This window comes from Chiroxiphia lanceolata, chromosome 8, assembly GCF_009829145.1.
Source record: "Chiroxiphia lanceolata isolate bChiLan1 chromosome 8, bChiLan1.pri, whole genome shotgun sequence".
Taxonomy (NCBI): domain Eukaryota; kingdom Metazoa; phylum Chordata; class Aves; order Passeriformes; family Pipridae; genus Chiroxiphia; species Chiroxiphia lanceolata.
Window position 1 is genome coordinate 22,231,944 of NC_045644.1, and position 13,631 is coordinate 22,245,574.

General features: G+C 36.8%; 1 protein-coding gene across 3 annotated transcripts in view; it reads left to right on the plus strand.

Annotated features, from left to right (window-relative positions):
• ADK (adenosine kinase) overlaps positions 1–13,631 on the plus strand; it is a 278,700-nt gene that overhangs the window by 122,191 nt on the left and 142,878 nt on the right. For all 3 annotated transcript variants that reach the window (XM_032694367.1, XM_032694368.1, XM_032694369.1), the window contains exons 5-6: positions 3,222–3,394; positions 8,956–9,064. In XM_032694367.1, coding sequence (XP_032550258.1) covers positions 3,222–3,394; positions 8,956–9,064 — 282 coding nt within the window. The remainder of the gene's footprint in view (positions 1–3,221; positions 3,395–8,955; positions 9,065–13,631) is intronic.

A 13,631-nucleotide genomic window follows, 5' to 3' on the forward strand; every position in this document is an offset into this window, starting at 1 on the left:
GTTTTGAGTTTCCTTTGTGGTATCCCACTCCTGAGGCTGTCGTGTTCTTTCATGATAAGTTCCTGCTTTTGACACTTTTGTCTTTGGGCCATTAGCAGCCTCAAATTCCCTTGGGTGCTGGTGAGGATTCATGGTGTGGCCAGGTGCCAACCTCTCTTGACCAGACTGTCAATGCAGTTCGTTAGTAGCTGCCTTGCTGCCTAGCCAAACCCTAGATAATTAACTCATTATGCTGGTTCCTGCTGAGCTGGGTCATTTTCCGTTTCTGTCTGGAGTCTTTTTCATTCAATTAAATCTTATATTCCACATAAATCTATAAAATGAATTTTCAGTTTATATAACCATATACCTGGCATTAATGTGTGCAGTTTGTTATTGGCCTTCACATGGTATTGGCTATAATGCTGCATGACTGCTTCGTGATGATAAACGTCTTGTGATGACTGACTCCCATTCCCATTTACAGTGTTGTAGCCAAAGTGTTGCTAATAACAATAGTGCATGAAGTAACCCAGAGAAGCCTGATTTTCTATATCAGGTTATTCAAACTTAAAATCCAATCCTGGAACAAAATTAAAAAAAAAAAAAATCCTCAAGAGTCTGCCTTGAAAAGTGTGTTTTTTCACACATATGCAAAAGGTGCCTGCTGTGACTCATTCCACTCGGTGCAACCTCAGTGGTGTACCACAGAGATACTTCTAGTGTTCAGTTTCTTCAGGTTTGTAATGTGCTGTCCAGTTTTGCTCTTACTAATATGTAGCCTTTTAGCTGAGGAAAGGAGGATCGGTTTGGAGGAGTTCTGCAACTCGCAACACCTCACCAGCATTATTGTGGGAATAAGAGCAGGTAATTCCAAGAAGCTGGGAGTATTGGTAACGGGAGATCTGCGATGAGAGAATCTTTCCAGAAATACTGCTGAACTACTTTTCCATCTTCCTCGGTTGCTATACTTAGCTCAGATGCTCAAACGAAAAGAATATCTATGTATTGGGAATATCTCCCCACCGTATAATACCTGTCTTTCAAATAATCATGAATATGGGTAGAACCACAACTGATGGAAGAAGTGATCTGCACCATATACAGAGGTTCATCTCAAGAAATCTTAGATCATGACTTTTGATTTTCAAGTATACCTTGACATGAATTTAAAATAAGGATTGTGACAGCTTATATGTGGCATGTATCACATCTGAATTCAAACTGAGCTACTGCCAATAGCCAAAACTGTGATACTTGAACAGGAATTCTTTTTTTTTTTCAGAAATGTATGTGAAATATTACTTACTACCACTCCAAATATTGTCAAACTTATATATAAAGTATGGAAAAGTTATGTCATTTGATTAAATGTTGTAAGCCTTAAGTGCAGTTTAAAGTCTTATGTTTTTTGAAGATTTTTTGTGGTTTTGTGCTTTGATGAATGTTGTTCGTAGTGATCTCTATTAATTCTTGTGAATTCTGACAGTAAGGCATGCTTGCATGGGACACAAGGCTTCAGTACTTCTCTTCTTATTGGTGTGGAAACTTGTTCCCTATTTGCTTACAGTAGGTCACAACAGTTTTTTAGTCTTGCTAAATAATCTGTTCTACTTAAGCACACCTCCATACATAAAAGAGAACTGTTCCTGAGACATCCTAAGTGAACACTGTGCAAATGTGTGTTATGTATGTGCAAACGTGTGTCAGATACAAGGGTATCGTTGATATTCTTGTGTGAAATGTATCAATTCTCTTATGAGGTTTTTTTTTACTTTATATTATAGTGGTATGGAATAGATTAGGAGAGCATATGTAGTGTGCATTTCAGGGATGAGAGATTGAACGCTGCCACCATCTGATGATACAATCTTTTTCTTCTTAAATTCTATATATATTAAATTGCTGCAAGAAAGAGACCTTTCAACCTTTGTCCACCTTTGTCTTATTAATGAAGACTTTACATGACTAAAGAATTTTTCTTTTTTTCTTTTTTTTTGGTCTCTCTCTCTCCCCTCTGGAGCTGGAAGTAATAAAGTTGTGACTAAGTATGTATTTGCAACCTAGTTACTTGACCTTTCTACAACCCACAGCTACCACTAATGCTGCTTTGTAATGGAGACATTATCATTTACTTAAATCTTGATTAGGAAACAATTATAAGTAGGATTTTAGTATAGCAGAAAATTGATGTAGTCTTTAATTCATACTATAGATTGAGGGGATAAGCTTCCTGACTGTAATTAGAGTGAATTATAATGACTTTAGTTGGTTGACTCACCACCAGCAGAGTAGAGCCTGTGATTGTTTCTTCACATTTATTTTTTTAGCTCACACTTGATTTCACATTGCTGATAAATGCTATTTTTTAACTTAGTACAAAATGGCATCATGTACAACATTTACAGCTGAATGATACATATTTTCTGTTGATAAAAGAGGAGCTTTATGAAATAATCTGGCACTGTAGCAACACTGTGCAGCTACACTCTTTCTTTACAATTCAAGTGAGGGGACTGCTCTTAATGAAGTTGGAGATAGATACTTTCATGTGTGGTTTAGCAATATAAATGGAGAGCATTTCCCTTTTTGCATGTAATTAAATGGTAGACACAAATTATTATTTTCAGTACTATTTTAGTCTTTATATATATTCTGAACATTACATAATGTTTCTTTGGTTTCTCAAATGTATTGTTTTCCTTATGTGCGCTCTCTGTTTTTGTGGGATTTCTTTTGGTTTGTTTGGGTTTGTTGTTTTTTTGGGGTTGTTTGTTTGTTTGTTTGTTACTGTTTTTGGTTTGGGGTTTTTTTGTGGGATATTTTTGTTTCTTTCTTTTGTATTTTCTACAATTTTTCTTTGAAGATACCACATGCTGCTTGATTGAATGTGAATGTAGGGGCATCTGCCTTGAGCAAGGGAACCTCTTTTGAAATACCTTGTAAAAACATACTAATCTACTTTATTTGATAGTGAACTACATGATTTAGGTTTTACATTAGGTATTAAACGCTCAGTGACATCATTAAGGGTAAATTTTTTATTCTTTGCTGCCCTTCCCTCCCTTGCTGTACTAAATTTTTTTTTACTTCAGGCATAGAAATGTTTGGTATGTCAAAATGTTCTGTAGGCACAGAGTGAAATATGGCAAGTGGAGAGAAAAAAATAGCAAAAATAATATACCAGGCATGTTAACTTTCTATTTGTTTGGTGTTTTTTTTTTTCTCCTGTCAATCTGCAGTGGATGATTCAGAGCCCTTACAAAGCTGCAACTTTCTTTGGGTGCATTGGCAAAGATAAATTTGGAGAGATCTTGAAGAAGAAGGCTGAGGAAGCTCATGTGGATGCCCATTATTATGAGCAGAGTGAACAGCCAACAGGAACCTGTGCTGCCTGCATCACTAGTGATAACAGGTCAGAGACCTTTAATATTTTCTGAAGATACAAATACAGTTGCCACAATGTGTGTCACCTGATTTGTTTGGAGTATTGGTCTTCAAAAATTGTGATTTGAATGATAAAAGAATTGGCATTGGTTTTAGACAGCATGGAACTGTCTAGTTCCATGCCCAATAGTTTGGGCATGGCCACTATTAATATACTTTTAGAGAACAGCAGTTGTATTATGGCCAAAAAGTGCAAGATAATAATGTAGTAGTTCTTCCTGAACTTTATAGCTTCCAGTTACTCTGGAGAGAAAAAATATGTGGGAGAGAAAAGATGGTTAATAAGTTTGTTTATGAAGCCTGTGTGCAAGCTGATTGGCATGTAAGGCATATACTTGATTGGCAAATGAGGAATATACTTCAAGTGATACTGTGTTTAATGAGGATAGATGTCAGCATATAGCCAGATTGAAAGGGTTAATTCAATTTTATACAAGAGAAAGAAAAAAGGTTTTTTTCTTTTGCTGTTGCACTTGTTGAGAAGGTCATCTAATACCTGTAATTCTGTATATCTTACATTTTAAGAATTTCTTTTGAATTTATCTGTCATATTTTCATTCAGCACTATTTTCTATGCATTTATCTTGAGCATGGCCCTTTGCTTTCTTCTTCCACCCTCAACCCACAAGACTTGAATTTGTGTTCTATTTCTCTGCTGATTACCTTCTGATGATTTTTAAAGGTTTCAAAGCCAGACAGTCAGGTCAGCCTTATTCTTGAGATGTTACCAGCACACATCAACCCTCCCTGATTTCTGCAAATATCTAAATTTTCTGATACCAGATACTGAATCAATAATGAAAATGGTATCAGCTACCCTGAAGAATATTTTCTTGTTGGCTCAGAATAAGATCAAAATAGCTATCATTATCCTTTTTGATTTCCCTCTGTGGCTTTCAATACCATCACAAAGGATGGAGGTTGCACAAGCTCTCTGGACAAACTGTTTAAATGTTTGATCACTTTTCATGGGAGAAATTATTTTAATGATACTCAGTTGTAATATTCCTTCCTCCAGCTTGTATCTGTTCCTCGTTGTGTTCAAGAATAGTCTGGCTCCATTTTCTCTGTAAACTTTCATCTGATATTTGAAAAAGCAGGAAGGTCTCTCCATAGGTACCTGTTCTTAAGGTTCATCCAAGCCTTTCTGCATTTGTTAAGTGTTCCAGCTCTCTAATAACCTGGATGGCCCACTGCTGGACTCACTGCATTGTGTCAGTGTCTTCCTTATAATGGAAAGCTCAAAGCTGGGCACAGAACTCCAGATAAGGTCTGGAGCCCAGAACAGAGGTTTTTCTCTGTTCTGGATATATAACTTCCTTTGTCCTCCTGGCTGCACACTTGCTCATATAGACCAGAATTAACCTTCTCTGTGCAGTGCACTACTGACTCTTATTCCATGCCTGGTCCACCAGTATCTCCAGGTCCTTCTCTGGAAAACTGTGTGGTATCCTGTCAGCATTCAACCTATATTGTTGTGTGGGATTTATTGCATCCTAGTTGCATGACTTTGCATTTACCTTCAAATTTTCTGCCAGCCTAATTCTCCAGGCTGTTGAAGATCCACTGCATGACAGACAGCCCTGTCCTCCAGCTTATCAACCTGTCCCTCCCAATTTATTGTTATACATAGTGTCTTACTCTGAGGAATAAATGTACTTATTCAATGGAGGAAGGAAGTTCATTCATCTTCATCTGGAGTTTTGACATTAATTATGTCTACAGACTTCCCCCTTCATCTCCAAGATTCATATTCAGTTTTTCAAAGAGAAGAAAAGCAATAAAGATGTTTTTGCTCTGTGATTCTCTTCAGTCACATTGTGTCTGTGTATGCATCCTGTAACAAGCACCATTTCCTAGATAACATGATGGGAAACTAAAGTCAAGACTGTCAATAGGCATATAAAATGAATTCAGGAAAAACATGTGCATCTCAATGGAATTTAAAAGTTTAGGTAAATTTGCATATAAAAATATCTGCAAATACCTCTTTAACTTATTAAGCAGTATTTTTTATTTGCTAACATAAAACATAATGTCAAATATTTTTGTGCAAGTATTAGACAATGGCTTCATCTCAATCGATGCTTTAGAGTGTGCTTGAGAGTGGCAGAGAGTTCAAGCTCCTTGGGAGGCATTAAAAATAGGGGAAGGTTGCTGCTAAAGACTTTACTGTGCAGTTGCCCTTCTTCTAGTGAGAGCAAATGTTGTCTCAATCTTTAATTACCTTCTGATTGTTTCTTGGGTTTAGCATTTTCTACATTTGTAAGAATCCCTTCAACCTGGCCCCAGTTGATAACTATTTATTCATTAATGTCTTGTCCCAGCGAGGTACTTGCTAACTTCAGGTAATTCAGGTCTCTCGTCTCTCTTGGAGGAGCTGGCTAATAGCATTCCTGTTTTTCCCAGGAAGTGGCTATGTGTATTTGTATTCCAGATGCCCTGATATGAATGTTTCTTATTTCTACAAACTTCTCGCTTTTTGTAGGACAGTGTTCTTAGCCGATGCATGATAACCACCCTGAATTCTCTACTTTAGCAGTACTAGTATGCTTTATTTTCTCAGAGCTTTCCAAGAAAATCCTAACACATGATTAAACTCTAAGTAGGACCTACATTCTGTCATAGTCTGTGACTTTGATTTCTGCATTCTGCTTAGAAATACCCACATGCACAGTGTCTCCATTAAGCTGTTTCAATTGAAGCACTCTGGCTGTCTCCAATTACTGTGTTTCATTGAAAAAATATCTACCTTGTCTGTGTCCCACATGTTGAATGTAGTGCTGTCAGACTTACAGTTTTAATTTGGAAAAGCTTGGTGCTTTGTCGTCTTTTATTACTCATATGTGCAGAGCATCTCTACAGTTGGATGTAGCCACATAGAGCTGGGTTTACAGTTGCAGGGGCATGTGATAAGTGAAAGGAAACATATAGAAAATATTTGCTCAGTTTTCTGGAACATAAGTGCTTTTTACTTAGCAACATACATAGACAGACAAGATTTTTTTCCCAGCTATGCCCTCGATGGATACTTAAGGTTTGCCAAAACTGAAAGATTTCATTTGCTTTTAATTTTAAATTTGATTTACAGAAAATTACCACAGTTATGCACATGTTTTTCTTGGATTTACTTGGTTCTCCAGTGGGTTTCTTGTCATTGAAATGATAATACTCATCAAGAATGAAACTTCTTGTCTGGTTACTTGTAATACTACAGAGGCTTGGACTATTTGTTCATAAATATTTTTCTTTTTTTATTAATTTCCAAATTCACATTAGTTCTTTTTGCCTCAAGGCTTTAGAATTAAAGAGATAAACCCCAAGACTGTTCCTGTGATGAAATGACAAAGAACAGTATTTTTTATATATTCAGAAAAAGTCCAACTTTGTTTAATCTTTATATACTTAGAATAATAAACTCATAGAATATGCTGAGTTGGAAGAGACCCATCAGGATCATCGAGTCCAACTCCTGGCTCTGCATAGGACACCTTAAGAGTCACACCATGTGCCTGAGAGTGTTTCCAAACGCTTCTTGAACTCTGTCAGTCTTGGTGCTGTGACCATTTCCTTAGGGAGCCTGTTCCAGTGCCCAGTCACCCTCCAGGTGAAAACTTTTTTCCTAATATCCAACCTAAACCTCCCCTGACTCAGCTTCAGGCCATTTCCTCAAGTCCTGCCACTGATCACAAGAGTGAACAGATCAGTGCCTACCCCTCCTCTTCCCCTCGTGAGGAAGTTGTAACTGCAGTGAGGTCTCCCCTCAGTCTCCTCTTCTCCAGGCTGAACAGACCAAGTGCCCTCAGCTACTCCTCATACAGCTTCCCCTCAAGGCCCTTCACCATCTTTGCTGCCCTCCTTTGGACACTCTCTAAGAGCTTAATGTCTGTCTTACATTGTGGTGCCCAAAACTGCCACAATATTCCAGGAGAGGCCGCCCCAGTGCAGAGCAGAGCAGGACAATCCCCTCCCTCGCCCAGCTGACGATGCTTTGCCTGATGCCCCCCAGGACAGGGTTGGCCCTCCTGGCTGCCAGGGCACTGCTGACTCATATTCAACTTGCTGTCAGGACCCCCAGGTCCCTTTCCATGGCACTGCTTTCCAGCATCTCATTCCCCAGTCTGTATGAACATCCACGGTTGCCCCATCCCAGATGCAGAATCTGGCACTTCCCTCTGTTGAACTTCATATGGTTGGTGATTGCCCAGTCTCCTAATTTGTCGAGGTCTCTCTGCAGGGCCTCCCTTCAAGGGAGTCAACAGGTTCTCCCAATTCAGTGTGTTGGCAAACTTAGTATTCCTTCAAGTCTGTTTAACTTACAGGTATTGTCAGTGATGAGTGCTTCTGGAAGTTAACAGGGAGTTAACTAAGAAATTGGTTGCTAAGAAATTCTTGTTTTTATTGAAAAAATTTGCAAGAATTCCTGGTTTACTTACGTCCTAACACCTGTAATCTGGCTGATGTGGTTAAATATCACAAAACAGTGATGTGTTAATGTTAAAGGGGCATCCTTTGACATTAAATCTTGAAAATTATATTTAAAACTCTGTAGGCCAGCATGGAAATATCTCTTTCCCCAACTTCCTTTCTCTAAATATTACATGTTATTAAACATTCTCATAATAAAATCACAGAGAAGAATTTGGTCATGGTAGCCAGAGTGGAGAGCTAGTGCATAACCATCTTTTTTATGACCTGTTTTTAGGAGTACATCTGTAAGTTTTGTGTGTTTCATAAGGCTGAATTGAGTGGGTGAAGAAGATGATTTAAAATAGAACGTAACAGAGGCAATATGATACAAGTATTTTTGTTCTTGCTAATGGAAGTTGTGTCCTACAGCTTGTGTTATAACTTGTTAGGAAAGAAGGAAGTACAAATGAGTTTTTGGTAGTTTTCCAATAATACACAGCTAAGCCAAAGTTTTTTTTAACAGTTCATCATTTAAAAGTAGCAACATGACCCTTTTTTATTTGCTGAAGGAAAATATGAATCTAATGGGGGAAAAAAACCCAAACAAGCCTCTTTTTAAATAATATAACTATTCATTGGAAAATTATAAGGGCAAGACTTACATATCCATCAACTTTTTGCTTCTTGTGAGGGAAAACAGCTTTCAGAATATAAACTGCAGTAGCTACTTTTCTTTAGGTGTTAGGTACTAGAGGAGTTTTAATAAAAATCTGCAGATGCTAAACTGCATGGAGGGATTTGATCACAGAATGCAACAAAGGCTGATTCACAGCAAAAGAAGGCATCTGAACAGTGTAATACTGATAGGTTACATAAACTGTATAGCTGAATTTAAAATACATTAATATATGATTTAAATTTGAATTCTATTTAATCTGTTATTTAAATATATTATTTAATTATTATGAAATGGTCAAATAAAGTATATGTGGTTTATGGTGCTCTTTGTTAATTGCTTTTATGTTCCTTAGGATCTTTGAGAAATTATGTTCTTTGTGAGAAATTTGCAGTAGTGTTATTTACAGAGGATCTAATCTCTGGGTTTTTAATCGCTTTCAGGTCTCTTGTAGCTAACCTCGCTGCTGCTAATTGCTATAAGAAGGAAAAGCACCTTGATTTGGAGAAGAACTGGAAGTTGGTGGAAAAGGCCAAAGTTTATTATATAGCAGTAAGTTCAGCCTCTTTCAAATTGCTAAAATGTTTGTTACTATATTGTGAGGTTTAAGCAATGAGTATGTCTGTTGCATGTGGCTTAGGATGGTTTCTTAGGAAGACAAGGGAAGAAAATGACTGCTTCAATTTCAACATAGTTTGATTTCTTCAAATTTAGATGTACAAATGTAGAAGTATGTTTTAGTTGTGTGCTCTCTTAAATTAGTGGGAAAAATCATAAGAACTAAACATTTTCAAAGCTTTTGTAGTAGTGCATCAAATTTACATTTCACATTTTCTAGTAAATTGTTGTGAAGGATGCACAAATTATGTAGAAAAACACTATTAGCATAATTATTCACTGCAAACAGTTTGAGCTTATTTGTGTGAACAATCTTAATTGCTATTTATTCCATAGTAATTACTATGGCACCTTATAACTCAATATTTCAGAAACAATGATTGTGACAAATCTCTTGAATGTGGGCGGTGGGGCAAACTGATTTTAATGATGAAATCTTACTTCTTGAATAAAGGGGTCTGGAGGATGGAGCATTAGTAGATTCACAATTAGTATTCTTTTTTTACCATCCAGGATGAATCAAACCAAAGTAATGTATTTGTGTAGATTACATTTTGACTTAATAGAATTGGTGAATTTGTTTTCGTCTTGCAAGCAAGCTGATATGACTGATCAAAATTAACAAACGTAAAACATCTACGACAGATTAAAACCTCATAACAGGCATGTAATATATGGATTCTGTATGACAGCTGCTTCCATTCCGCTACCTGAGCTATGTGGGAACAGCTGGTAAGAAGTGTAAAAAATTGATTATCCAGGAGGAACAAGTTCATTGAAAATACAGTTATTTCTTTTAGGTAGTGTTAATGTCTCCTACAGGCTGTTAGTGTGCACTGCTGTAGGCTTTACATGGTTGTTATTGATTCTTGTGTATGGCCAGGACTACCCCTTTATAACTGTCAAAAAATACTTCTGACCTTCTCAGTGTACAATGAAAATACATCCCACTGCTATGACCGTATGTTTGTGCTGTGGTTAAAAAAATACGTAGGTGTATTGTCTACTACTTTTTTATTTGTTTTTTCAAGTGTTCTGAGCTCTTTATTTTCCAAATGCAATTCTTGGGAATTAATGCTGTTGGCTGAATGAAAGACTAAGAGTACAGTTTAAATAAAGGGGAAGAATGACAAATATTACCAAAAGTGATACCACACTGTTTGGTTTTTGGGTTTGTTTTTTTAATTTTACCGTGCTTACCAATGAAGCTTCCAATACACAATTTAGAAAAATTAAAGTTAGTGGAGATGCTTCCGGAAAAGTGGGAAATATTACGGGAGGTGATAAACAGGTTTGTATTTTTTAAGGCATAGCCTTCATCTCATTTTAGTTGTGAAGTCATTCCTCTCTGTTCAGTCAGTTTGATCACTTAAATTTTGACGAGGTGATTCACTACACTGATTTTCGGATATATTAAAAGCTATTCTTCAGATGCCAGTTCTGTGACATCCAAGCTTTGACTAAGAGACAAAGAATTATTGTACTAAAATGAAAATAAACCCAAGATGTGCGTATGATAATGGATAGCTAAATAACATTGAAGTGCTAATAAATTTTATTAGATATTTGTAAAATTAATTCAGATTAGGGAAACATGATTGCAGGAGGAGATGTGCTGGATAAAGAGCCTTGTTCACACGTGTAACAAAAGCATTCGAGGATGATCTAAGAGATTTCTAGGACAGTATTATCACTTCAGATTACAGATTGCATGTGTAACTTTACTTAAGGAAAGGAGACAATGTGTAGAACTGTACATGGTTCCTCATGCTACAGTGTGTTCATGCCCTTTTCTTTCATTTAGCTTCTTTACTTGTGGGTTTGTAGCAATTTATGAGATTAAACGAAACCATGTAGTGAGCAATTACCACTCCTGAGGTAGAGGGTAGCTCTCCAAGTCATTAATTTGTCTACTGTTGTATGTCTTCACTTTAGTCTTATTACCTTCCTTGACTTTGCACTGTGCATATGTTGCTTTTCATTTCCTTCTTTGTATCCAACTGTCACCTATTTCTTGGATTGCATTAGAGTGTATGTCAGTGACAGATACTTATTCTGGAAATCCGTGTCCTGAGATTATCAAACAATCTATTTTCTTGGCAGAGTAGGGCAGTTGTTCCTTTAGGACAGGTCTCTGATATCCTGTGGTCATCTGTATGTGCTTCATAGAAGAGATAATATGCTTTTCAATGCAGCATTCAGCAGAATGGTCCTCAGATGAAACTTAGCTCTGAAATCTAATCAATTCACAGAGGGAGGAGTAGGTACAAAGGAAAAGATAGTGAAGCCGTGACAGAACCCTTAAAGACAACTTCTGTTACCGTGAATGAACACAATACATTTATTTTAGCCATCTGGTAATCAGATCTGGCAGACAAATTAGAGAAAGACTAGCAGAGAATAGGACCCTGTAAATCACAGATAGAAGCAAAATGCAGAGGCTGCCCCAGCTTTCTCAAAGATGGTAAACTTTAAAAGTGTATTTTAATCTTTTTAAATTACTCTATTTTGTATCATTTAGGATAGGTTACATGTACTGTCAAACTCTATGCAATTTCTTTCTCTACTCCAGATATAATTCCTATACTTGCAGTAATTTATACCGTTGACATCGTATCTTCCAGTCTGTCATATTCATTTCGCTGTGGATCAGCTAGCTGTGCTGCTGGTGTCTGATTAGAATTCACTGTGAGGGATTTTATTTGGTTCCTACTGGGGCTAGAAAATGTCTCTTCCTCAGATGCTTCCCTTATTTCACAATAAGTTGAAAGTTATGATAGCACTAAGCACTGTCATTTAGTCTCTGGAATTGTGAATGGGACACAACCTGAGATGAAAATAATCATAAACTGGGGGAGGAATAGGCATGGCTCTGTTAATTTTTTTCTTTTTCTCTGTTTCTCTGAGTCTGTGCTTGCTGTCAGAACTTGCATTTTAGAAATGTTATGTGTTAGAGTTACATCTTACAAACTTGGGTGATAAAACTCCATGTTTGTGCACCTTGTTGTCTTATTTTCAGAGGTATTTAATAAAGTAATGGTAGTACTGGATTTATGCAGGCATCTTGAAGAATTCTCTAACATGTATTGTGTTGTGGGATTTTTGTATTGTTTTTTGGGTCTAGTCAATGTCTAGCACCAACTGCAGTCTATCCGAGTTGCTGGTGTTCAGTTCCTTTAAAATTGCACACAAACATTTTGACACTGTTAATGCAACTTGCATATTGTTTAACTATTAACTATAGCTATGAATTTTCATATTTTAGTAAGGCCCGGAATGCAGAGATATTTTTATTGTCAGTGGTTTTGCTAAAAAAAAATCTGCTAGTAAAGAGTTACTTAGGAGAGCAGGAAAACTGAGGAGAATTTTAGTTGTCATTTGACTCCAGTGGGCATATCTGTGTTACTGTATATGCGTAAGAAATTTTGCACTTGTTCTTTGACAATGGGAAGAAAATGGAAAAGTAGAGAATGCTTTCCTTCATTAAAAGCTGCACTTATGGAATCTTAACGGTGACAATTGATATACACAGCTTGCTCATACAGACAGCTGAATTTTGACTTTCTCCCTGAATTTGAACATGATTGTTAGAAGTATGGTGCTTCCCAGATATGTGTTTTCTCAAGTTCCAGTTAGCCATCCTTATTTCTGCCGATTATTTAGTTTTACTCAATTTATTCTTCAGTCCAACACCTGCACTCATTTAATGTGGATGGAACACTGTCATGTGATGCTCATATTATCTTGGTGCTGAAGTAATGTATGTCTTCTTTAAAGTTCCTTCTGTGTTTCAGTTGGGTTTTTTCCCTAGGCACTTCCCTTCATTAAGCATATGAAATGGCAGGATTGACTGCAGTTAGCTTCCCAGTCTGTAGTAACTTGGGTCTTAGCTTAGAATGGATCAGTTCATTAGCTTGCAAAACCCAGAGAGATCTTCTTTTAATAAAATGCTTGTCTCTTTCCTGTACAAAGGAAAATATTAGAATGTTGTTTAGGGACTGTATTTGAATTTGTGTTTTGTGGATATAATTTGTAAACTGAAAAAGTTGGTGCTAGAAGTGATCTCTCTCAAAAAAATTCTGTTAAGTATCTGCATAGGCTGCTTTGCCATTTCGTGTTGAAAGCACTGCTGATGCCGAAGCTTTTTTGTAGCTCTGAGGCTTATTTCTAAGCAGCTGAATTTTTGGTTATTCACTTTGAGAACTGCCATACAACCTTTTATTAAGAGAAGATAACACTTTCATTCAGTCAGCTTTGCATGGGCTGTTGTTATTTCGTAATCCTTAAAAGTGTAAACTGTTTTCTTCTTCTACTTCCATGTAGCAAATAATGGAGGTTTCTCAGTGGTGATGCCCTTCAGTTGTACCACACTGAGTATAAGATTTTCTAATGCTGCTTAAATTTGTTAGCCCACAGTTGAATTACATTCAGCACCTTCAGCATCTTTTGTGCTTTCAAAGTGAATGTCAAGTGTAGCTTATTTTGATGATAATGACAATTC